This window comes from Ambystoma mexicanum, chromosome 10 (assembly GCF_040938575.1).
Source record: "Ambystoma mexicanum isolate Mex_15411 chromosome 10, UKY_AmexF1_1, whole genome shotgun sequence".
Classification (NCBI taxonomy): domain Eukaryota; kingdom Metazoa; phylum Chordata; class Amphibia; order Caudata; family Ambystomatidae; genus Ambystoma; species Ambystoma mexicanum.
This window is the reverse complement of record NC_090932.1, coordinates 855031459-855058927: the sequence shown is the minus strand read 5'-3', so window position 1 is coordinate 855058927 and position 27469 is coordinate 855031459. Positions and strand designations below refer to the sequence as shown.

The following is a 27469-nucleotide window of genomic DNA, read 5'->3' as shown; positions in this document are numbered from 1 at the left end:
TTTCAGCTCTATTGCTTCCAGTATTTGCTGGTCCATACGTCCATAGTTGTCATTCTCGTGCCCTCTGTCATCTGTGTAGATTAGGCAAATACCTCGATCAATGGGTGCTTCCCTTTAATCTCATTAGTTTTTGTTGTGGCCATTGCAGCGCCCCCCTTTACTGCAGCTCTTCTTCCACTTCTGTTTTCGTGGTGCAGATCCTGGCGATCGTTCAGCTGCGGGTGTTTCTGCTATGGGTATAGCGGCCTTTTGGGTTCCGTCTAGTTGGTCATTACACCTGCACCTTCTTGATTCGCGCCCCTCATTCATCTGTGCTAGCCCTTGATTTCCACTGGCTGCCCGTAGAGTCCAGAATTTTGTTCAGGACTCTAACCTTAGTACAAAAATGTACACTTGGCAACATGCCTGAATACTTACAACAGCTCCTTATCGCGAGAAACAATACTAGAATATTAAGATCTAATAATCAGCACTTGCTATTTGTGCCGAAATGTCGAACTATTAAAGTGGCCAATTCAGCTTTTTTCTCCATTGGGCCGAAGGTCTGGAATGCTCTCCCTCTGGATATGAGATGCATTGAGTCACTTGAGATCTTCAAGAAAAGGCTGAAGACTCCCCTTTTTAATTAATTTATTCATGGTTTTTACCTGATGATTGTAACTGATCCTTTTAGTATTCATAGATGTATTTTTTTTATGATCGTTATTTGTCGTTTACGTCCTGTAGCGCCCTCACGCCTTAGGGTCTATGGCTGCACTATATAAATGTAATAAAGTAAATTAAAGTTGATGGGGAGGGTTAGTATCCACCACTGTATGCTGAGTCAATCTGTCCCTGCTTGCCTGCTCGTGCTCCTTCTTAATATCTTAGTGTATGCCAATTCTTGGGAAATGTCCTCCCTGATTCCACGTCACACAACCCCACTTTGTGTAGTAAGGCTCCGCACCAGCGGGGAGCTGCTCAGGTATCTGTTACACTCCTGTTGTTGCGCACCATCTGCGCGCTCCCCACCTGGTCTGTTCAGTGGCGGCTACAAAGCCAGTGGGCTTCGCGGACAGCCTCCGGGTCACTGCACACCTGTGATGCTCCCCAGTAGCAGAGTGCATCTCAATCCGGTGACCACCTGCAGGCAGTTCTTCCTGTTTACCCCACTGCTGGGCTCTCAGTGTATGTACCCAGCCCCACAGGTGTTCTACCGTGTGTCACCACCTTGTGCAGTCGGCCCAGTAAGTAGAACCCTCATTCCCTCTTGCATGTCCTCCCTTTATTCCTGGGCTTTGGATTATATGTCTACAGTGGGGTGCCTTTGCGTGAGCTCCACGTGTTGCTGTCCCTCTCCTGGGCTCCGCTGTGTGGCAAGCTTGCGCTTGTAATGCATCTTGTTAATGTCGTGACACACTTAATGCTGTGTATTAATGCCCGTCACTCCATCTCTGCGTCACTTGGCCAGTTCTCAACTGCTCAGCCCTGGCCACATTGTATCCTCGCTTTCAGTCAGTTTTGTTTCTGCCCGGCACAAACTCCATTGTCTACTCGCAAACTGCCAGCTTCATGGCAATATTAACCTGCCTCTGAGGGGTTCGGCTGCCTGGATGTCCGTCCCCACGCTTATCAGCAACTGCAAGGGGACATTTCTATGCGTCTTAGCTTGTTGCTTGGGACACGGCTATTCAACGTTCCACGATGCTCCAGGAGCCTCCGGTCTTACGATTCTAAGGAGCCGAGAGCTCGATTGCTACTTTCCGCCTTCTTTTCCCACTGCAATGTCCTCCTGTCTTGCACAAACGTGCAGCACACCAGGATCTCCGGCTGTACCCCTCAGGCGCTTGCCGTGTCTCTGTATTGCAGCAGGCTCTCCCTCACGCCTCTGCGATCTCACCCGCACTGCAAAGCTTCATTCCTCTCTGCCCTTTAAGTGTTCCTCTCCGCCATACCCGATCACACCCTCGATCCCGATCTTGCCACGCATATCATGCAGCAAGCTCTCTGTGTTGCAGTGCAGCTGTCCCCTGGCAAATCGCTTTGTCCTCAGGTCGCCATCTTGTTGTATTTCGCAAGCCAACCTCACCAAACTCCTTCAGCTCGCTACTGACTTCACATGCTGTGGTTCATGCACTAGCAGATGCCATTGAACACGTTACAGCCTGTGTTAACAGCATTGTATTCAAAGAATCATCGGTGGATCGGTAGGAGCACCTAAGAAACTCGACCTATCCCGTGGCCAGGGAGCCACGCCCCCCCTTACTACTTAGCCCACTTACTGAAAGAGTTTGCCATAAAATGACCCATTTTACTGGCTGGAAGCTGCATTAATGTCCATGAATCCCAAATAGGGAGGGACTACCACTTGTGTGCATTTTCCCCATCATCAACTTTATATTTAAGGATTGTCTCAATGATCTGTGTTACTTCTGACGAACAACCAAGATGTTATTCTCACAGCGCCAATCTTCCAAGAAGCACATTTCTCTGTGCTAGCAAGCACCAGCCAGGCTTGTCGTACTTACCAATAGCACCCTAAGATGGCCGGTGCAAAAACGGCAGTCCCGGTGTTTACTTCTGTTGCCTGGCAACAGGCACCCTCATCAGCCAATCCACGCAGCTGGCAGGTTGAAGCCGGCCCATCTACGAAGGCCCGCGAAAAAGGCCATGTCTGTCCATGTCAGTGCCGAAAGTGCAGCAGGGCGGCCCAGACTCGCGCCTCTCCTCGGATCTCTGTTCCTGACCAGCTCATTACTCTCCCCCAGGAATGGCCAGAACATCACCTGTAACACACAGACTAGTGAGTCTCGCGCCTATCCTAACAAGGGTAAGGTGCCATAATGCAGTTAAACCACTACCTCTACTACTGTATTGAGCTAACAGCACTAGAGAGCTGCACCTTTTGAAACGCCAACTTGATCACATTGACAGTAACTCCCTCCTTACTATCCCCTACATGTGCATGACTACCTGCTCCCCTGAGACACTAGCTCGATCTCTCAATTTTTCTCTACGCTATCGAAACCATGCGCAACGTTTCAATACAACGTATGGGTGATCCCATGTGATTGCACTCTCTACCTAACTAAATTGCTACGTACTAGGCCGCATACAACTCCCTGTTGTTCATGCTTTTACTATGCTCTTCTCTCTCATTTCGAATTGTAAACCTATACGCAGACCTAGCCGCCTTGGCAACATGAGGGCAGGCCTTCCCTTTACGTGTACTTGGACCTTCTAATTGTAACCACATGTGATGATGTAGCCGCCTTCGCAACTTGAGGGCTGGCCTTCCCATTACATGTCTCGGGAGGATAGCTCAGGGGCAACGTGCTCGCCATGGATGCAAGACGAGACAAAGCAAAACAGGTTTGATCCCCGGGTCCATGCTTAGAATCCTCTGGGTATGAAGCGAGTTATAAATAACCTATCATATCATATCATATGTGATATGTAGCCGCCTTTGCAACATGTGGGCTGGCCTTCCCATGACATGTATTTGGACCTTCTATTGTAACCACATGTGATGATGTAGGCGCCTTTGCAACATGAGGGCCGGCTTCCCCATTACATGTATTTGGACCTTTCCAACTGTAGCCACATGCTATGATGTAGCCACCCCCTGCAACATAAGGGCAGGCTTTCCCATTTCATGTTTTGAGCAACTAAGCACTTCTCATTGTATCAAATGTAACTAAGCAAGTATTCTTGTAACAGCGCCACGATGCCCAAGGGATGTTTGTGCGCTTTATGAATGTAAAAAATAAATACATTTGCCCATCAGTCAATCAAGGAAATAGATAGCAACTTGGTTTCTTTTGATCTCCCTTTTTGAATACAGAACGGCCACTCACATCAACCAAGTACCAGGCAACATATAGGCAGTTAAAATGCTTGGGGAAATGTGGCTCATATGGGCATCCAGAGTTCCTTTCTTTCCGTAAATAAATGTAATCAGACTGTGACTGGGCCTACTTCTATGGTCTTCGTGTCCCGGACTGTTTCCATAGTGACTAATCAGCTAAGCAGCTCGGGTCACCTAGCTCAAGAAGTTCAAAATTCTAATCAATAGTAGACCCTACATTGCTGCAAGATATGGGGAGGTTCACCCCTGTTCCTCCAAAACTATCAAGGACCACATTGACTCCCTGGCTCATTTCTGCAATCACTCCTTCGCCACCAGAGTCTTCCCATCCCCCCTGAACCACTCCCTTGTGCACCCCCTTCTTAAGAAACCCTCTGCCGACCTCTCATGCCTGGCTAACTATCGCCCAATCTCCATCACTCCCTTCCTGGGCAAGCTCCTGGAGAAACTGGCCATCTCCCAGCTCAATCTCCAGACTGAATCTGTTGGCAGTCTTCATGACCATCAGTCTGGCTTCAGAGCTGCCAGAAGCACAGAAACTGCTCTCCTGAACATCCCTGAAGATCTGCTCTCCAATCTTGACTCTAACACCCCTTGTGTCCTCATCCTGCTTGATCTCTCATCTGCCTTTGACACTGTCAACCATGCCATCCTGTTCAAGCGTCTCCGTGATAACCTGGGCATCACTGGGGTTTTGGTAGTTTTGACCGAATCTAATGGTTTGCATGAACCATTAGATCTAAAAATGCTACCACCAAAGGTTCGAACACCAAATGTTCGAACCTTTGGTGGTATCATTGTAAAAAAACGGGGGCTGCAGGGGTGATCCCTGCATCGCCCCGCTCACTATACTTCATAGTATAGTGAGCGGGGATTGCGGGGGGGAACCCCGCAGCCTTCCGTTAAAAAAATAAAAAATAAACGGACCCTGCGGCACCAGTTACCGATCACGGAATTGAAAGGGAACTGCCGCTGCAGGAACCCAGCGTGAAGCAGAAGGTAAGTGGGGTTTGTTTATATTGGGGGTGTGCTGAGGGTGTGGGGTGTTATGGGTGTGTTGTGGGTGTGAGTATGTAAGTGTGTTCGCATGAGAAAGGTGCAAACTTTTGGTAGTTCGCACCTTTCTCATACGAATGTTCCGGCAGCGGCAAATTCAGCCACGGTCGGATCACTTGGTGGCGTGTGTGACTTTTTTCCTCTCTGACCGACCCTCCCAGATCCAACTTGAGTCCTTCCTCTCCGCTACCTTTTTCTCTACCTGTGGTGTCCCCCAGGGGTCTAAACCTCTCTCCCTGGCTGTTCAACCAATACCTGGCACTCCTTGCCCACTGCATCGCCGCTCTCTGCCCCAACTTTCAGTGCTATGCGAATGACACTCAGCTCATTTTCAGGCTACCCTCACCTTCGACTGTCTGCTATCCAGGAGTGTGTGCTGCCAATGACCTCTGCCTTAATGCCAGTAAGACTGAGATTCTCCTCATCGGCACACCCGCTCCCTCCTTTCCTGCTGCTCTCTGGCCGGCCTCGCTTATTCCTTTTTTTCCCTTTCCCACCTGTAAAGCCAAAAACCTTGGGGTCATCTTCGACTCCACACTCTTATTCTCTCCTCACATCTCGGACGACTCCAAGAAGTCACACTACCAGCTGCACCTCCTCAGAGGTATTCTGCCTTTCCTCTCCTTCCCCCAGAAGCTCACTGTCTCCAGAGCCCTGGTTCTCTCTAGGCTGGACTATTGCAACAGCCTCTTTCTAAATCTGCCTGCTTCTACTCTCTGCAACTCATCCAGAACAGGACTGCGAGACTTGTCCTTGGCCTCAAGCCCAGGGATCGTATCTCTCCAGCACTGAAATCTCTGCACTGGCTCCCAGTGGCTGCGAGGATTAAGTTCAAAGCCCTCTGCATCGTCCACAAGGCCTTCTGGGGTCTGGGGCCTCAATACCTCCAACTCGCTCTTCCTAAGTATCTTCCTTCTTGAGCTCTTCGCTCATCTGCCTCCAACTCCCTCAGGGCCAGTCGCTTCTCCAAGCAACGAGTTGGGGGTAGATCTCTCCCTCTGGAACAGCCTCCCTCCCTTAAACTTGAGGGGAACCATCTCCGGTTCTGGAAACACCTCAAAACCTTTCTCTTTGCTTCTGCCTTCTCTCCTCCTCTGCTGACCCCTGGCTGAAACCTGTACTGCACTGGCTACCTGGACACCCTTCTGACCCCTCTCCCGCCAGCGTCACACACCTGCAATGCCCACCTGGCAACACCCACACTTTGGGACTGTTCTGTATCCCTTCAGTCCCCCCCACCAGACCTTGATAGCTGATGTCTGCACTTACCCTTGCACTTGCCACTTGCTGGCCGCTATTTTATTTATTGTCTTATCTATTCCCATGCACTGCACTTTCCGTCCCTCCCTTCCTATGCACTTGCACGATCTGAGTGACACCTGGCCTAGTAGGATTCTTGTATGTCCCCTTGTCCTCCTCCCTTGCCTCGTTGCGCCTTGAAACACTTGTGTATAGGCGCATAAATGCCATATCATATCATAAGGTACAAATCATTGACTTTCCGGCTAGATGATTCGCCCTCCTCAACCCCACCCAACACATTGTTCTAATCATTAATTGCTGCCTTGAAAATGAATACAAGGAAAGCAATTAAAACCTTGATTCAGCTCAATCTATTTTGTTTTTAAACAGAACATGTTTATATTTCGAACTCATTAATCATTAAGAGGGCCTTAGTGCCTCTATTTTTTTATACTGACAAGTTGAGAACAAATGAGTTTACAGTTTAAGGTGGACAACTTGTGTTATTAAAAGCTACTTGAATTGCTATCAATGTGTCTCTTCAGATCTCGGTCCTCTAACTTAAGTCACAAATTCCACTTCTGCTGCCTACTTTTTCTTCCAAATAATACAAGCAGAAGCAATTATATGCATGAAGATTACAATACTGTTAGTATGCGCTTGTTCATATTTACAGCTAGTTTGGAATGGCTGCCATTTTAAGAATGAATAGCTACTAAGCAAACACTTGGTTCTGAATTCCTAGAAGTCTCCTCAATGCAAATGTTAAAAACTGTCTTGTCACAGTTTGTTTTAAGTGCATATTTGTGGGACACAGGGAAAGACTCGAGGCAAAGACCCTTGTTTGTATAATGTCTTTTTAAAATGTATTTTTGTTAACAGTTTTCCCTTTCTAAACTGAGGATCTGTTTTTCTTTTTCAAATGTTCTATTCTTGTAAATGATTGCCTCCTTCGGCAGTGCATACTGCTGAAAAATGTAGGTCATGTAGTAAACTGGGTGCAATGGGTGATTCTTAGTGGCTGACAGTCTGTGTGACCTGTCCAGAGTACCAGATAATTTCCCGACAGCTCTGTGCTTCACATTTGCAGAGTTGTATCCATGCCATCCAATGGGTGCATACCAAGGCACACCCAATGCATCTCAGCAGTAAAAAGGGATTTAGCACAGGTGAGGTCTCAAAGTTGGCAACGTCTATCTGTACCAGTTGGAAGATCACCTCTGTTTCTGGTGCTTCACCTGCTATTTGAGGAGTAGGTTGCACAGGGCATGAATGCTCCAATTCACGAGACGTGGGGGGATCCCATAGTATTGGATCATCGTTCACCTTGGACATGGTTCTGAAGGTACTGCAGAGAAGTGCTCAGCCCTTGGTAACAAAAAACAGGCATGAAGCACTGTGTGGTAGGTCAGGCTAAACAAATGAAATTTCTCCACAGAAAACCAAAATGACCTAGTAGAGCTTATGTTGTTCTGCAGGTAAGTCCATCTTCCCCAGGGTCCCACTACCAACAAAATAATAATGCCAGATCTACAGCTACGCAATGGTGGTTAAAACACTGAAATCTATCAAATCCATCTCCGGCATCACAAAAGAGGAATAAGAAAGAAAACTGGAGGAAGGGCAGACACCCCTCATTTAAAACAGGCAACAGTTTAGTGCTAGATTGTATTCAGAACCAGATTCACATTTCTTACTCAGAGGGCAATTCTGATTTTAATCAGTCAGGCTAATCCACTGCCCTTCTCCATGAGTAAATTGTGAAGGAGGACAGAAAGAAGACAGAAAAGAAAAACAAGTGGAGAGAAAGATGGGAAGAGAGAAAGGAAAGGAGTGGACGAAAGACAAAGGTTCGCTAGAGTAATAAAAAAAAAATGAACATTTTCCTCAACATTGCACTGCATGTTTTGAGAAAGAAAGAGAAAGAGAGAAAGAGAGAAAGATAGAAATAAAAAAGGAAAGAAAGTATGAAATGGTGCAAATTCTCAAAGTATTAAAATAACTAACCAGAAAAAACTATGGTTTCATGATTAGGCACCCACAGACAAGAGTTTAAATTCCATGGTGGCCACTTACACTCATTTGGAAAGAAAAATTGAAACTCGATGTATGTAATAATGAAAACATTGCATTTTTGTTAGTGTTACCTGAAATACAAAATGCTATGTTGCTTATCATTTCGAATACATGCACTACCACACAACTAACCCTAAGCGACCACTCTCCTACCTCTGCCCCACAATGAGACCATCACTTCCCACTCTCCCCCACACCTTGTTAGATGACTTATAAACCCTGGCCCTAAATCCCATTAAAACAACTCAACCAGCAGCATTGCAACCTCCTGAAGAATCTAACATTGCCCTAGAAACAACGCCCCACACCTACATTTCCAACCACCACCACCTACTACGACAAATACCCCACCACCTTTCCTCAGCAAACCTCAGAAACCACCACTACAATTCCAACTGCAACAACCTCTCATACACCAAAACCAGCCAAACCACCTAAACCACTGTCCCTACCCAAACCCCATGCAAACAATTTACTCACCTGTATGAGTTCTAACATGGGTTTTCAATTGGTTGCACTGAGTGAAAGCCTTCCCACAGAGGTGGCATTCATATGGCTTCACTCCTTTATGAATTCGCATATGACGTCGTAAGCTGCTGGCCTCAGAAAACACTTTGCCACATGTGTTGCACACTGGTTTTGTCTTCAAATAGTTCTCGTCCAGATCTTTCTCTGGGCCCTCCAAATCATAAACGTTTTTCACACTTTCTATATTTGTCAAGTAGTGTTCTTTCAAAGCACAGCTTTGTGGTTTTGCTAGTCTGTGCTTCACTGGGTGAATTGTAATGTCTTGTGTTAAAAACGTTTCACTTTCAAATGCGCTTGCAAACTGTAACTCTAAGTCATCGTTCCTTTGACCAGTTTGATTAGTTATCTCAGTAGCCAGTTTGCTCGAATCCAACATTTCTACTGTGGTTTTTTTTAATATATCATTCTGATGAAGATGATTATTTTTACTTTGAACCTTTTTAGGAATAGCAAAGTGTTTTTTTCTTTTTCTAGTTAGTGAAGTTTTTTTTCTCCACATCATCCTCTTGGGTTGCAATCGAAGAACATCTGTGCAGAGGTTGTCTGACTTCTCTTCAATATTTTGATCCCCAAATTCGAGAAAGCAAGATTGTGGCGTCAAATCAAATTGTTCTCTTAGTTCAGACACCTCAGTAGGTGAAGGATTAGCAATTACATCACATGATTCCATCTTAATTTTACATTTGGATACCAGGTCATCCACCTTCAGATAATTAGCTGCTTGTTGAATTTCCTTGACATTACAACTATGGGCAAGAGAGAGTTAAAGAGAATTTGTTTTTTTTTTAAAAGCACTCAGTTTAGAAAAGCTCCCACATAAACAGCAAACTGCATCAGCATCACAGTTCATAAAATATAATATTAATTTTGAAATAAGGGTCATTGCAGGGCTTCATACAGAATTGCTTACATGAGATATGCAGAGGTCTTCATCAGCAATAATTTCTTTGTTAGTGTTTCAGTTTCACCAAAGCCTTGTAGAAAAAGCAATACCAATTACTGCATAACGTATTTACAGGCAGTTTGTGGCAAACTAATGGAAGTAATCTTTCAGAGAAGGCAAAAGAAAAATAATTATTTTTTAGACAGAAAAAGAGTAGGAATGGAGCGGGCAGACATAGGTTTTCTTACACATTTAGTGAAAAAAGCATTTTTAATGCAAGAGAAGCTAAAGGGGAACAGGTTGGAGCACATACATTGCCCAGGGAGCAAGGGTCATGACCCAGGAAACAAAACCGAAAAAAGAAAAGGGAGCCAATAGACAGAAATAGGAATGGAGAAATATAAGTAGAGCTTAATGAGAAGGCTAAAAGTGTAATTGTAAATAGATCAAAGTGAAATAAGGGCATAAACAGGCAAACCATGAGAGAAGATCCTTAGTCCAAAATGCTCAAAATTATGCAAATCATGGCAGATTGGAATGTGGTAAAATAACAGATTGTGAATGTTATATAGGTGAACACTACAGGTGTGATAAACCCAAGTAATCTGAAGGGGGAAACAAATTTTTGAAAACAAGACCAAGATTATGTGCAGATGCTAACAGACATCGAGAGGTGAGGGATTTAAACAGATGGGAGGATGACGGTGAGCATGCAGAAGTGAAGAAGCCAAGATGAAAAGGTTTTCAGAATTGTTGGATTAAGTTGAAGGGAAAGCCATCCAAAGTATGGGGTAAACAATGAAGATTTAGAAATCAATGTAAAAGTTGAAGGATCGATCCAAAGACAAAATTATCTTGGAGAAACTTAGAGAGCGAGAAGGAGATGATTAAATACCAAGTCCTGTGGAACTCTGTAAAAAAAAAAAGGGGGACGAGGGTTCAGATGGTTGATTAGACAGTGATAACCTGGTAGTTTGAGTTCAGAGATCTATACATTAAACCACTACTATTGCAGGTTTGTCCTAATTATTGGAAAAATGTCCCATCTACCTACTAATATCTTGAGCTCAGAAGTGATTTAACGTTTTGCTGTATTGGCCACCAGACGCCAACTGCTGTAGCCTCCTTTTTTGGACAGTTGCATTAGTATCACGGTTGCAAGAACTTGGTCACAACTAGGACACCTTAGGGTCTCCTTCAAACAACCACAATTTCTCACAAATAAAGATTAGATAGTATATAATATCTTTTCTTGTGTCTTACCTCTTATGATCTCCTCTTGAGCAAATAATAACAGGCTCAGATTTACCTCTTCCTCCATTTCCAGTTTGCAAAATCCTTTGCAGTAATTTGTTCATCTTGGCTTAGTACCTTTGTAAATTTACATGATCTGATATCAAGTGTAACAAGTCAATTGCTATTTCAACAATTTACACGCTAAACTTCTTGATTTACAAATGTGTCCATTGCCTTTTTGGGAACAATAGAAGTTGAACATTTTAAAGTAGTGCTTTTCCTATTTGTAATGTTTTAGAATTTGGTGCACTGCCCTGATTGAGGCATTCCAAACCTCTGCTTTTGGAGGCACACCTTTGCATGCAAAGGCATCAAAGTTCCCGCAGCAACATTTTGGATAGTCTTAGCGAAAAAAAGTAGTAGCGATTATTTTTAGTAATTTGGTCTTGCTCCAGAAATAAAGCTTTATGGGTAGACCACATGGACCGTTACCTGGTCAGGGGAATACTCGTAAGCATTTAATGTTCTTTTGCTCATTCTACACCCCAAATGAGAAAAAAAGACATTTCTCTTAGAAGTACTACCCATAATATGGGTCTTTTTGTATGGTAATTTTTAATACAATCCTGGACCCCCACCTTATACAAAACCTAAGAAATAATACAAAAGGACATTAAATCCGGACACACTCACAGACATATTCTGCGAGAAAGGTTTGGTGTTTTTTTTGGAGACACATGCATACATGACAGTTTTTTCCCCTTTATCTTCACAAAGGGATTCTATAGAATTTTGGTCCTTATCTCCACCATCCAATTAGTTCAAAAGGTAAGACAAATTGTAATAGGGAGGCTGATATTTTCGGTCCATTAACCCAATAATTTGTCCTTTTAATTAAACCTACGTGGCACTCCTGTAAGGCCCAATAGTGATCTGGATCTCTCAAAGCATTATGAATATTTTCAAAGGAAACTCTGTATGGGTGAAAAATGGGATGACTAGTTGGGGTTCAATAAAGGCCACTGGAAGTATACATTTAGGCATATTCTTAACCACTCCTTTGCACAGATAAGAAATTAGGAGGAAAGTAAGGCAGACGTTGAGGACAGAGGTGAAGGGACACACAGAGAACAGGCTCTCTCTCAAACGCTTTAGACAAGTCTCCCTGTTGATGAACACGTTGGAGACTATTTTACTGACAGGATGGATAATGCTATATTAAGAAGATGCCAGTTTTACTACCCCAAGAGAAAAAGGCAAAGCACCAGATAAGTGTATAAGCTATGCAAGTTCAAACACCACATAATAAATCTTAGCAACATTATTGTGGATTTAAAGGGGAAGTTCTCTCAGGAATTGTATTGGGCCAATGGATCGGGCATGTATTTTTGAGCATATATCGATCCACATTTTCTTTTCCAATGCATTTTACCTTCCGTTTTCTCACATTTACACATGCGAAACTCACGAGTCAGAAACAGCCATCTTGTGCTAATCTTATCCTTTGATCCATCTCCCCAAGTTCAAGTGCCCTTGTGGCAGTAAATCAGATTACCTGCCCATAATTAGATGCTTACATCCCTTGTCAAAACGCCAGTGCACATCTCATTTGAATGCCCTCTGTGCATAATCTATTGAATTGTCTCCATGGAAATGTCAAGATGCCTCTTTCCTCGATAAGTATCAACAAACCCTTTCTTGTCAGACAACATTGCAGTTTCTTCTTCCTTCATGTCAGACTATTTCATTCCGATCCTTCACAACTTCTTTTTGCTCTATTCAGCTATCACCAAGTACAACATACTGAGAACAATTAGACTACCTCAAATGAATTAACTGCGTTAGCACTTTATATTTTAAAAACAATTCTATAATTTACAAATCTCTTTACCAAAATATTTAAACATTGTATATTTACATAACTTATTTTGTACATGTGCCAATGTAAAATTTCAAAGTTTGGGCCTATCCCTCTTATCTTTGCACTGTGGGGTTTTGTAACATGTATATTTCTTATAATTTTCTTTTCCATTGTATTTCAAACTAAAAGCTCATTTTGTTACTTTATCCAAATGACTAACTTATTTTTTTCCCACAGTTGATTTTAATAAAGGTATAGTGATGTGATCGCCAGCTTCACACACGAACACAGATGTGGGCCAATTAAGATTTCTATTTCTATCAGAGGTTGGATATGTTGTACATATAAAAACGTATGTATTTTTGGCCGAGACTATGGGCATCAGCAAACTGTGCAAATACGGCGGGGGCAGTGGTGGACCTCATGGCTCAAGACAGGAGGGACCTTGTTACTGTGGTTCGAGCACATAAGGAAAGAAGGAAAGAAGTTGCTGCAATAGGATGAAGTGTTTTTTGGTCTCAACCAGATTCAATGAATTTTTCATCCAAGTTTTTCATCAAACAAACAAGCACAGAAGGCAAAAGCTGAATCAGGCATTTTGAGCCTGGTGGATCAGAAACTCACACTTGGGCACAACTGGGAGAGCAAGTACATTTCTGGGTATGAAGAATACCTCAATGTTGTGCAGCTAAGTACCTAAGAACACTGTATGTTAAATTGCGATTGGGTATCTTAGTAGTAATACAGTTGACCAGTAAATGGAGTAATGGGAAGGGGCGATGCATGTCCACTATGTGGAATGATACCTGAGAGTACAGCTAATTTCACGCTAATCTACTCACGATAGTCAGGATAAGATTTGTAAAGCCTTTATTTCTGGTAAGATTGGTTCGATCTGTGGAACAGGCTATGAAACCTTGCCGTGATTCATACAATAGCCCAGTGGTTCATTCCGTGTTCAGAGCTTGGAGGAAGAGGATGGCCGAAATTAGAACAATATAACATGGAAGCCATCTACCCTTGAGGTTTCTCTTAATATGGCATTTGGGCCTTTGATGAAGCGAATGATGCTTGCTTTTATTCCGGTGGAATTGATAATGAACTCCTCAAGAAATTAGCTGATCTACATATGTGTTTATTTTAATGTAAGATATATCATTTGTAAACTCTTTTTTAATTCAGGAGATTGTTTTATAATGTGTCACGTAAGATTGTCTATGTTGCATTCCCATACGATTGGGAGTTTGCCTACTATTTTTGCACAGAGATTATTTGTACTGTATGCATGATATTTTTATATTTGCATTTTATTGTTCATGATGAGTTTTTATTGTTTGTACTTTTACGGCAACCTTTGCTGAAATAAAGGTGATTGATTTTATACTTCAATACTCAAGAATTATGGAAACAATTTAGCCCTACTTGAGCCAGAGTATAGAGATGAGTTAATGGTTGAGAAAGAAGCAGAAAAGATGGGGAATCTACTGAAAGTCATGACAATCAATCACAGGATCTTGACCCTAGCTGTTGCAGAGAAAACTCTGGCTGCCGTTGCAAGTCAGAAGGAGTCAGACAAAGAGGTGGCATTTCAACTTAAGAACTTTATTTAACAGAAATGAACAGGACCTTGCTCCCCCTACAATTAATGGGTTTGCCCCACGTAACTGAATTCTAACTTGAATGCTCATTGTGAGGATGGTTGTCAATTAAAGTTTCCGTCCTCTGACCAAAAATCTCCTACTCTGTCACTACCACTAACAAAAGATACTCTTGATCATCAGCAGAATGACTCCCTACTCCTGCTTCAGCTGGTTCAGCTTTAGGGCAGTTTTCAGACAATCCTTTGAAATAGCTACTGATTAAATAAAAATAAAAAAAAGTTGAGACTAGGAGAATGACTTCCTTCTCCTGGTCAAACTATCAGTCTTGAAGGCTGCTTTCAGATAGTCTTTGGTTGCAGCCTACAAGAGTCCCATTTCCTCTGAGGAACTTTCCTTGGATCGACCAAATGTCCAACAGTTCTTCCTGTTCAATACAACGTACATTCTCAGGCTTTCCTGGTCTTCATGAGCAATGAAACAATGGAGAATACTCATAAATTATCCTTGGCTTTTTCCACAGTATTAACAGCACGATTGTTAAAGAGACCCTTCTTGTAACTTCATTGGCTGTCAATGTCTTTCTTATGATTGTTACCAGGGAGATTTCTCCAGAGGCACTCGCCATTTTTGCAATCTTCTTTTCGATTATTCTGATGAGGAAGCTTTCTTTTGACACCCTGCTCACTCTTGGCAATTTTGGCACTTGTATTGTGATGAAGGATATTACTCCTGATGCACTGGGCCCTTGTGATGTCTTTATCACTGTTAGTGTGATGAGAGAGATTACTCAGAGAGGTTTTTCAATCTTGATACCTTCTCAGTAATTACTTGACAAGAGCGATTATTCCTGAGGTGTTCTACACCCTTAATACCTTCATGATAGTTACTGTGACAAGGGAGATTACTCCCGAAGTATTCTTCAATATTGATGGTTTTAACACTGTTACTATGACAAGCGAGATTACTCCTGAGGTGTACGGGTCGCCCGTAACTCCTGTTACCTTCTTTCTCGTGGGCCCACGTTACTGGCCATTCCCGGATTGTTGGTCTTGCGTCTTCTTGCAGAGGGCTCACAGCGTCTCTCTGCTCACTGCTGTACCGCGTTGGCTCCATGGCTTAGTAGGCATTTCATTGTCAGCATAGTTGAAAGACTGCAGTGTCCACATCTCCGAGGTCACGCCACAGTTAGCCTGGCTCCAGTTTCTGCCTCGGTCGGTTCCCCGCTCCACAATGGGGAGTTCTTTCAAGCCTTCCATGACGTCCTCACGGCTGAGGACCAGCTTCTTCTGCTTGCTTCCTCGTTCCCAGGTCTGAACTTCCCAGGAGTGACAGGCGTCACGCCAGGTCTCCTTTCAGTAAGTCCTTTCTTGCTTTTTATGGTCTGTAGCTGGGTCTTTCCCAGCGGAGTGCCCGAGTCCCTCTTTTGTGTCGAAGAAGAACAAGTTACTCTCTTACCTGGTATCTATGACAGTAATCACCACAGCTGTGCTGCTTCGGAAAATCTTTTGGCGCCTGCGTCCTGCGTCGATGAAGTCGATACGCCGCCCTCAAGGACCTCCTCCGACCGCCGATGTCACTGGATGTTATAAGTAGGACGCACGACGCCCGTAGCCTCAGTTGTAGTTTTTTCCCAGAACGTGTGGCACCAGTCTTCTGCCAGTCTGACCACACAAAGCCTTGCAGAAACGTAAGCTGAAATCGCATAAGAAATTCTGTAGCGGGGAAGGCAGGGAGGGAGCGATATGGAATACGTCGGACCATCCCATCGAAAGAACGTTACCAGGTAAGAGAGTAACTTGTTCTTCGAGGGGATTGGGTCCTCCGACGTATTCCATATCTATGACAGACTCCCAAAGCAGTACCAATGCAAGGAGATGGGAAAAGAATTTAGAAAACAGAAATTAAGCATGCCCAATCAAATTGCGGAGTAAAGGAACGCCTTGCCAAAGGCCATATCCTGCCCCCGGATGGAATCGAGGGAGCAATGACGTACAAAAGTATGTACCGAAGCCCAGGTGGCTGCATCACAGATGTTACGAATAGGAACACCCCTCTGTAGGGCAGTACAGGCAGCCATACCCCTAGTAGAATGGGCCCGTAAGCCGACCGGTGGGTCCTTACCCGCCAAGCGGTAACACTCAGAGATAGCCAAAATAATCCAGCGAGACAAAGTCTGTTTCGTCACAGCTTGTCCCAAACGCTTTCCAGCGTAACCAATGAAGAGTTGATCGTCCACTCTGACCCGGGACATGCGTGAAATATAAAAGCTTAACGCTCTCCTAGGATCAAGCCTATGGAGCCTATCCTCTTCCTTACCAGGATGTGGAGGAGGATAGAACGCCGGAAGAACAACCTTCTGGCCTAAATGAAATTCCGACACCACCTTCGGAAGAAAGGAAGGACGAACTCTAAGGACAACCCTGTCCTTATGAAACACAGTGAAGGGTGGCTTAACTGAAAGTGGCTGTAACTCACTCACTCTGCGAGCGGAAGTGACCGCAACCAAAAATACAGTTTTAAGAGTTAACAGTCTCAAAGGGCATGAATGCAAAGGCTCAAATGGAGCACCCATCAGAAACTTGAGAACAAGGTTCAAATTCCAACCGGGCACCTGGAAAGGTGACGGAGTGAACACATTAGTGAGCCCTTTCAGAAACTGAGAAATTAAAGGAATTTTAAAATAGGAACACTCTTCAGACGAGCGCTTAAATATGGACAGTGCCGCCAGGTAACCTTTAATGGTACTCACTTGAAGGCCCCTGTGGGCCAAAGAAAGCAAAAAAGACAGAAACATGGGAATGTCACATGCAAAAGGATCCACATTCTCAACCCTGCACCAGTCGCAGAACTTACGCCAATGGCAACGGTACGGGGACTTTGTTGTGGGCCGTCTGGCCGAGAGCAACACCTCCATCACATCTTCAGGAAGGTCCCAATCCTTATACCTCAATCTTTCAGAAACCAAGCGTGAAGGTTGAGGGATCTGACCTCTGGATGGAGAACCTGACCCCCCGCACCCGTGAGAGCAGATCGTCTCGGTAGGGAAGACGACGTGGCGGACAGATGGACAAGTCGAGAATGTCCGGGTACCACATCCTCCGGGCCGACGCCGGAGCAATGAGGATCATCTGGGAACCGAGGGTGTATAACTAGGGGTGTGGTAGCCGCCGCTCAAATTGAAACATTTCGAAAGTGTAGAATGTTATTTTATTTGCAAAGTATATATTCTGTAATGGTGGTGGAACTAATCACCAAGATCCGGCATGCAAGCAATATGAGTCATGCTCACATGGACAAAAGTGACAGGACTGTTTCTGAACTAAATCACAGAACTAATATAAACCCCATATATAAGGGGACATGTGTTTATTTACATGTATTAAAGATAGGAGTCAAATTAACATGGTGTAGAAATACCTAAAATACCTAAAAATACTCAATGTCAAAATGAATACATTGGCAAAAGATGGAAGCAATATTATATCCATGGGATACCACAACAAAAACTAAGCAGAAGTCCTAGAATAGGAGTGGCTAGTAGTACTGGATGGGACAGGACATCGCTCCTAGTATGAGTCAGTCATTTTCTGATATTTTAACAAAAAAACATACAGCAATTCATGATTTCTGCAATTTTTGTGAAACATTAGTGAATTTAGATACATCCAGTATTACATACATTGTGATGAGGTTAAACAACAAAAACACAACAAAGGTTGGGTATGTTCTGCTAGAAAACATAGTAACTTAACTACGCACATGTCATTTCATTAGGCATGTACAAAGTATACACTCTAGGTCCAATGTTACAAGAGAGTATGGGCCTGTTTGTTTGTTTGCAAATAGAACGGAACCTTGTTGTTAAATGTTACACATTAAATGGGTAGTGGCCAATCCTTGGTCATCCGGGAACCGAACCTCCGTAACCTCCGCAGTACTTGCGGGATGTCGGGGACTGGAGGAAACGCGTACAGCAGTGGGAATGACCACTCCACCACAAACGCGTCTCCTAAGGCTCCTTTTGGAGGAAATTCCCGTGAGCAGAACTTCTCGCACTTCCGGTTGACACTGGAGGCGGAGAGATCCACTTGAGGGGTCCCCCAAAGGGCAAAGATGTCCGGGAGAATATCCTGAGCCAACTCCCACTCGTGAGAGATCGCGCTCTGCCTGCTCAGAGTGTCCGCCGTCTCGTTTTCGTCTCCGGCCAGATGAACTGCCGAGATCGAAACTTCCTGCTGGATTGCCCAGAACCAGAGCTGTGTCGCCTCCCTGCACAGAGGAAGTGACCCTGCCCCCCCCCTTTTTGTTGAGGTAGTGCATGGCCACCGTGTTGTCCGTCAGGATCAGGACATTCTTCCCTCGCACAGTCGGCAGAAAAGCCTTCAGGGCTAGCCTGACGGCCCTCAGCTCCAACAGATTGATATGGAGTCTGGACTCCGACGGAGACCAACGACTGCTGACTGTCAACTCGCTGGCATGAGCTCCCCATCCCGTGAGGGATGCGTCCGTCACGATCGTCACCTCCGGCCAGGGTAGCCAAAATGGAGCCCCCTTCATCAGATTGTCATCGACGGCCCACCACAGAAGGTCATGGGCGACCGAGGACGGCACCTGAACAGGGTCCGACATCCTGCCGGAGGACTGAGACCACTGGAGCTTGAGTGCCCATTGCAAAGATCTGATCCGCAACCTGGCCTCTGGCACCATAAGAATGCAGGATGCCATGAGGCCGAGCAATCTCAAGAACTCGAACGCCGGGAGACTGGGCATGCTGAAACTTGTGCACCATCTGCTGAATGTGATGAGCTCTCACCTGGGGAGGAAAACACTGCCCCAGGGACATGTCGAGCACTGCTCCGATGTACTGGAGCCTCTGAATTGGTGTCAAATGGGACTTCTTTAAATTGAGGGAGAAGCCCAGCTTGTGGAGGGAGTGGCAGGTGACTGACAGATGATCCAGGACTTGCTCGGGAGAGCGAGCCCTGATCAACCAATCGTCCAGGTAGGGGTAGACGTGAATCCCCCCTTTCCTAAGGTGCGCTGCCACCACTACCATGAGCTTGGTGAAAACCCACGGGGCGGAGGTCAATCCGAACAGCAGGACCCGAAACTGAATGAGTCGCCAACCGCAAACGTCAGGTACTTCTTGTGCTTTGGATGCATCGGCACATGAAAATAAGCGTCCTTGAGGTCGAAAGACACTAACCAGTCCTGAAGTTGAAGGGCCTGGAGGACTTGAGAGAGAGTAACCATCTTGAACTTGTCCTTCCTGAGGAGTTTGTTCAAACCGCTCAAGTCCATGATGAATCTCAATCCCCCGTCTTTCTTGGAAATCAAAAAATAAGGGGAATACCATCCCTTGTTCCTCTCGGCTACAGGCACCAGTTCTATGGCAGTTCTATGGGATTGAATTTCCTGCGCAAGGAGCGGATCCGGACTTTTCAAAGAGAGATTCCCCGGTGGATTGTCTTGAGGCCTCTGCCGGAAAGGACGACAGTAGCCGTGGGTTATGATCTCCAGAACCCACACATCTGAAGTAATGGCGCGCCACTCTGCAAGATGCTGCGCCAGCCTTCCCCCAACCGGCGAACCATGGGACATGGCCTCATGACTGAGCTGAAGCGGCAGCGGCGTTGCCTGAGGGCAAAGAGGCAACAGCCCGAGCGGCCTTGGCACCTCGAGTACCTTGTTTTCCACCTCTGAGGACGAAAAGGCAGAGGTAGTCGAACTGCAGCACCCAACGACTTCGCTGCAGCTTTTGAGGTCTGCAACCTCTCAAGGCTCTTGTCAGCCTTGCTGCCAAAAAGATGTTCCCCGTCAAAGGGCATGTTGAGGAGCCGGGCCTGCACATCAGGAGCAAACCCCGACTTCCGCAACCACGCAAACCTGCGTATCACGGTGCTCGCCGCCATGGACCGGCTGACGCAATCTGCCATGTTCAAATCTGACTGAACGGCCTCACACATGGCATCCTTGCCATCCTGAACCATGGCAAGGAAACCATCCCGTTCGTCCCCTTCAGGCTCAAGATGGTGGCAAGAAGGCACAGAATGTGAACCAAAGCCATGCTTGACCTTGGCCAGAGCCTTTCTAGGGGGTTCCACCGAGCTTCGGGGTACCCCCGTCCACACAGCCTCGAAAGGCGTTGAGTGAATCGGCATCAAACGTGGCGCCGACAGCATCAATGACGTCGACACAGGCCTCGAGGCCGGAGCCCCGAGTGTGTCCTTCGACAACCTGGGCGCCGATGGCGTCGACGACTTCTTCGGAGGCGGGGCCTCGTAAGAGCCTGTCGACGACCACGGCGCCACTGGCGTTGACGTCTTCCTCGAAGACAACACAGGTTCACACGGTCTCGAGCGCGTCTAGGAACGGGACTTGGACCTGGCATGACGAGAACGATTCCCCTTGTCCGAGTGGGACCTCTCCCACGAATCGTGCCGACCACCCGAACCCGAAGGCGTGCGAGCGGTGTCTCTCGACCGATCACGACCGACCCCACTCGGAGGCGCGGACGGACCGGTGCCCTGCGATTCGAGAATCGCTAACATTTTCTTCCCGAAGGAAGCCCATTCCTCTGGCGTCGGCTGCTTGGTAGGGTAAGCGACCCGCCAACGGGAGTCGTCCTTGGAAGAGGACGCGGAAGGCGACCGATGACGGCGCTTCCGGGAGTGCCTCGAAGAGGCAGAGGTGTGGCGGGACCGACTCCGGGACCAAGACCCACTGGACATCCGACGACAATGCAGAGAGTCACCTCTCGAATCGTCCGTCGAAAGCCCCGCAGACCTCAACTTCTGTGTCTTAGACACCTTAGAGGTGTACATGGTATTCGGCACCTTGTGCGTTTCCATCTTCACTGCCCCCCCTTGTGAGTGCATGGGCCCTGGTTAGAACTGCCTTTCCTAAGGGAAGGGGGATGGATAAGGATGAAACTGGTGCAAACTTGTCAAAGGATACCTAGATACAGGGATCAAGATGTACGTCCAATTCCCAATGGGAGTATTTTATAAGTAAGTAGAAATATGTTTTTATGTTTTAACTGGAAAACCGAAATTATACTATAATAATGGTTTCTTTGCAGCTAGTTATTCATGCACATTACAAGATACATGTTTTCTATTATTACAGCCTGATCGGAAGAAGTAGCAATGCGCACTAATAGTCCAAACGTATCCATGGAGATGTGTGGGATAGAAAGTTGGGGCACATGGTTTTATGTGTCCGTTTCCTAGTTTCTGTTGGGAGTATTTGTACTCCCGATTTACATTTTTTGGGAGTATTTGCCTGTTTTTAGAGCGTAAAGGTGGCCAATACACCCTTATCTGTGGGGCTGCCGAGATATGTTCAATGCAGTGATGTGGTCCTCTAAGGGAAGTATGGAGACAAAAGGTTCAAGAGGGACAATTGTCGATAGACTCTAGAACATGTTGAGTTGCACATTCACTTAACTGTGTTGAACCTGCTGGCCCAAAAAAAACTAAAAAGGCATTGAATAAATAAGTGCAATGATGAGGGATAACACTTTGGTTAGATTATGATATAGTGAGAATGATATTTAAAAATGATTGCTGGCAGTAACAGTAATCTTTCTTGACCTTGATGGAATAGCATTACAGTATACTAGGCAATTAACAAGTGTGTTTAAGAAAGCCCTGGCAGGAGAAGCATACCAGGCAGTTACAAGTGTGTGGAATAATATACTGGTAGGGGAATAAATCAGGCAAGGATAAATTGAACAGTGTATAGAAAATACATTGCCACTAAGGGGCCCTGAGAAGGATATATCAGGATTAGCCAAAGGCTGTGTAAAACCAGAAAGAAGAGGAGCAGGGGAAAACCTGGCAGGGGAGTACACCAGGTATCCTAACAAGATAAAGATAAAGAACCAAGTTGTTCTGTGTATCAGTTCTGTTGTGAAGGATGAGAAACTCAAGGAACTGAGATCTTTCAATATATCCAGGGGAAGGGACTCACCCTCTGGAACAAGAAACTCCTTCTAGAACCTTTGTGTCGGAGTTATGCATTTTTCCTTTTGAACATGTATCAAACACTGAAGGGAAAAGAGGACCTGATGTGTTACAATCAACAAAAAGAAAAGTTCCTTCAATAAATCTGCATGCGACGATTACTCTTCGCCTTAGGATCCCACTATGCCGGGCTCTAATCCCTCGTACAACGTGGGCCTCCCTCCGTCGGGATCATTACGGCCTTTCATTCACAAAGTAACATTCAAGAGTTTCAATGTCTTTTTAAATAACCACTCACTGTGGACAACCCTCAGCCGGATTCACTCTGGTGACACAATGTTCACCGGTGTATTACTGTTCACCCCAATTCGCAGGCATCCCTCGGCCGGGTTCACATTTGCCAAATACACAGTTCACTTTGCTTTCTAACAATGCAGGATTCACTTCCCTTTGCTCTCCTTGTCAACATGTAAGAGACTTTCGATTGTACAAGGGGTTTGATTCGACCCTTGGATGACCCCTCTGGCTTCTCACGCCGCGGCCTCTCCTAGGGTCTCTCATGGTACTTGTAGTTTCAACAAAGGGGACCAGCCAGAATCCTTCGAATGAGCGCCCACGGGGCGCATGACCACTCAGCAGCTGGTCCTTCACTTGACTTTCTTTCAAGCTTTCACACACAAGTTCTTTGTTCAACAGTTCATACAATGTTGCCATTCGCAAACTTGGACTCAACACAGACCGGTTTTCTATCAGCTCTCTTCATACTCACTGGCTGTGCTGAACCTGTTGCCATTTCTTGCCTCTGGAGACAAGGAGTGGGGTAACGTGGTAGCAATCGCATCACCCCACTTTTGTTATCAGTGCGGGAGGGCTCCGGGCGCAGATACACCACACGCCAGCTGGACTCGCCGGTCTTATGATTTCTCTTTCAGAGACTTTGCAGGTCTGAGTTGAAAGGGGCAAGGGCAATTCCCTGCTCGTCATCCTTTCAGGTCTCGCCGCCTTTCTCCTGCGTTTGAACTGCCGGCCCAGAATAACTGCTTCCTTGTGCGTTCAGCCTTTCTCGTAGTGTGCTCTTATGCTGTGCTTTTTATCCCTGTGGGGAAAAGAAAGGGCTGTCAGGTGTGTGTAATTCTTGTCAATTGCCTGACCCTTGTGCTGGGACATGTGAGGTAAAAACGGCTCTGGTGTTAGTCCGTTGTCTTTCATGGTGTAAGAAAATGTTTGTGTCTGAAAAGGGGGAGGGGGTAGAGCTTCTACATATCATACAAGGTAGGATGGGGAACAGGTGTAATGGGAAGGGGGTACCGCATCTCAACCTTCGGTGTGCCACTTTCACTCCCTGAAAACCCCCCCCCCCCCCATCCAGGGGAACCTCCCCCACTGGTCCACCCCAAGGAACTGGATCCAATAGCGATGGCCATGTCCTGGCCACTTGGACGACAGATCTCCGGGGACTAGCTGGTGAAACACCTTCAGGTTTCTCACAGATAGTATGGGAGCTTTGGGACTGGGACAGTGCGTTATTTGTGGACTTGCACAGACTTCCTGACAAGTACCCAAGTTTCTTTAGTGTAGGTAGTGAACCCCCATTAGAGTTAAGGACAGATATGTTTATCTTTTACTTTATATAAAAATCTAAAACAATCACCATGGCACCACAGCACCCAACTATTTTTCTCCATCAATATCCATGCATCTGTATATCTCGCTGTATCCATCTCTTTATGTCGGTCCTTGGTGATCTGTGTATGCATGTCTCTATATGAACAGTTAGATTGAGCTCCATCATTTCATCTGTGAACATCTCCATTAATCTTTACAGATTATATGAATCTCTCCCTCTACCTATATCCATCTCTGCCTCTGCATCTTACGCATACGTAGGTCTCTATCAATCGGTCAATGTACATTCATCCCAAAGGCCATACGCACATTTATATTCATTTATGTTTTTGCTTCTCTGTGTAAACTGACATTGCTTCACATCAGTATATTTATTTTAGATATTTTCTATATGGGTATTTAAAGGATGGGGAATGCTTCTCTCATTTATACCTAGTTGTCTATGCATACATCTATCTATATATGGGATACATTACTTGGCGTAATCGTATTTCTGATGCTTGTATCTGCTTAGATCACATGCTATGCATAGGCCGACATCTACTGGTAGTCGCAGAGTATAACATGTTTTGTTTTTGAAACTCGAAAAGGGATATCGACAGAGCGTGTCAGTAATACTATCTGCAGTGTGACGTCCACTGCACCCATGGCCCTTCACGCGTCGAGGTCCCTCAGATTGTTTTGTTTCTGACATGAGGTAGCATGAAGTGTAGCGTGAGTACAGATGTAATAAAGCATATAAGAAGCGATAAAGCCAGAAATACATCTATGCACCTTCTACTCCAAGAGTGTAGGAAGGGTGGGCTCATATGAATCTAAGCAGATACAAGTATCAGAAATATGATTACGGCGAGTAATGTATCCCTTCTGAGGCTTGTGGATCTGCTTAGATCACATGCTATGCATAGACTAGCGAGCAGTATATGTAGAAGGAGGTGGGTTGTGAGAAGGTACAGAGGCACATAAGATGTTTTAGCACTGCTTGTCCCACCTGTGAATCTGCTTTAGGACGTGTGTCAATGCAGTATGCTGTATAAAGATATGTATGGAACTCCAGGAAGCCGCTTTGCAAATGGCATCTAGAGGGTTGTTTGCAATGAATGTCAAATTAGCTCCTGTACCTCTGGTAGAGTGAGCTCTTGGTGTGAAAGGCAGGGTTTCTTAGATAGAGAAGGAACAAGTTACTTACCTGTAACTGTTGTTCTCCAGCATGGGTCTGGCATGGATTCACATGCTCATGAATATTCCCCGTCGTCAGGCTGGGAATCCTCGGTAAAGAAAAAACCAGTATCAGTTTCGTTTCTGATCTGTCTTTCGTAGTAGTAACCAATCACTGATCTCTGCGTCATACTGACCACAGCCAATGACTGCCCTCTACCTAAGCCCCGCCTCTGGCAGCCATCTTCAGATTTGGTAGCACGTGAAGTGGCAGTATGACCAAGTGAAGAGCCGCAGAGGGGTAGGCGGGAGGGTTCGCATGTGAATCCATGCCAGACCCATGCTGGAGAACAACAGTTACAGGTAAGTAATTTGTTCCTTATCCAGCATGGGGTCTGGCATGGATTCACATGCTCATGAATAAAGAATACATAGCAGTACACACATGCACAACCACGGGAGGTGGCAAAGGCTCAACATTAAGCATTACATCAAACTCAACATTAAGCAAATCTTACCTTCTCACCAGGCTCACCTTAGGCTAACAGGTTGCGCAGCACTGCTTGGCCGACCCTGGACTCCTCCCTGGAATCCCGATCGACGCAGTAGAATTTCGTGAAGGTGTGCGTCGACCTCCACGTAGCAGCCCTGCAGATGTCCAGCAAGGGCACACCAGATAGGAACGCCGTGGTAGCTGCGATCGCTCTGGTGGAATGGGCTCTCGGACGGCCAGGCAGCGGTCGGTTTGCCAACCGATGACAGTACATGATACAGCCGGAGAGCCATCTGGAAATGGAAGCCTTCGAGAGAGCCTTCCCCTGATTGACAGGTCCAAAGTTCACAAAGAGTTGTGACGTCTTCCGAAAACACTTCGTGCGGTCCACGTAGAACTTCAGCGCTCTAGCCACATCCAGCGAGTGCAAAGTCCTTTCAGCCGGCGACGAAGGCGACGGGAAGAAAACAGGCAACACCAAGGGTTCCTTGAGGTGGAAGTCCGACGGCACCTTGGGCATGATGGAGGGGTGCGTCCTGAGCACTACCCTCGTGTCGTGAAAAGTCAAGTACGGGGCCTTGCAGGAAAGGGCCTGGATCTCTCCCACCCATCGTGCGGAGGTGATGGCCACAAGAAACGCTGTTTTCCACGACAAGAACTTCAACGGAGCCGAGTGCAGAGGCTCGAACGGAGGTCCCATGAGCTTGGTCAGCACCACGTTGAGCTCCCACGCCGGGGCCGGAGCCTTCACCGGCGGGAACGATCTGAACAGTCCCTTCATGAACTCTTTCACCAGACGATGAGACCACAAAGACGTCCGCCCCGTGGTTCTGGTGTATCGGGAGATCGCAGCAAGGTGAATCTTGAGGGACGCGTGCGCCAGTCCAGCTTTGGCCAGCGTCAGTAGGTACGGCAGTACTTGGGGAGCCGTAATCCGTAGAGGGTTAATCTTCTGTGCGTGGCACCAGACAGAGAACCTCTTCCATTTGTGTCCGTAGCATTTAAGAGTTGAGGATGCCCTGGCCTTTGCAAGAACCTCTCTGCAGTCGGCCGGTATGTTGTATCCTCCAAACTCTAACGCTGCAGAAGCCAGGCCTGCAAGTTCAGCGACTTCGGGTCGTGATGGAGGATGGCGCCTCCTTCCCTGGAGAGAAGATCCGCGTCCACTGGCAGCTTGATTGACGGGGACGCTGACAAGTCCAGAAGGTCCGGGAACCATATCTGCCTCGGCCACGCAGGTGCGACGAGGATCATCCTGCACCGTGACCTCTTGAGCTGGTTGATGAGCCGGATCAGCAATGGCAATGGAGGGAACGGGTATAGAAACAGGCCCTCCCAGGGGAACGAGAAAGCATCGCCCATGTTCCTCGGCTGGGGAAACCTGCTGGCGAACCTCCGGCACTTGGAGTTCGTCGCCGTCGCGAACAGATCGATCTGGGGTGTGCCCCACCGTCGGGAGAGGCGGTCCACTAGATCCTGTCGTAGTTCCCACTCGTGGCACGAGCGCAGCTCCCTGCTGAGTGAGTCGGCGATGGTGTTTTTTATCCCTGCCAGATGAAACGGCACCAGAAACATCCCTTGGGCGACGGTCCAATGCCACAGATCCTGCGCCTCCCTGGACAGGGCTGGGGACCTGGTTCCGCCCTGTTTCCTGATGTAGAACATGGTGGTGGTGTTGTCGGTGAAGATCCTCACCAAAACACTGCACGGAGCTCCAGGACGTTGATATGGAGGGACTTCTCTGTCGGGAGCCAAAGGCCTCTTGCGTGCAGATTTTCGGTGTGCGCTCCCCACCCTTCCAGGGAGGCATCCGTGGTCACTGTCTCCTGGTGGCCGGGGGTCTGGAAGTCCATGCCCGCCGTCAGATGCGCGGAGGTGCCCCACCACCGGATCGC

The 27469-nt window shown here is 46.3% G+C and overlaps 1 protein-coding gene across 10 annotated transcripts in view; it reads right to left on the bottom strand.

The window, feature by feature from the left end:
* The window catches only part of MYNN (myoneurin), a 504100-nt gene that overhangs the window by 386808 nt on the left and 89823 nt on the right, over positions 1-27469 (bottom strand). For 8 of the 10 annotated variants that reach the window (XR_011276089.1, XR_011276088.1, XR_011276090.1 and 5 more), the window contains one exon: positions 8702-9495. Coding sequence is in view for 6 of the 10 variants with exons in the window: in XM_069618524.1 (XP_069474625.1) it covers positions 8702-9495 (794 nt within the window). In the remaining 4 variants the exon portion in view is untranslated. Of the gene's footprint in view, positions 1-8701; positions 9496-9659; positions 9789-23066; positions 23312-27469 lie in introns of those variants that run through there. The other 2 variants (XM_069618527.1, XM_069618525.1) reach the window with 2 other exon arrangements.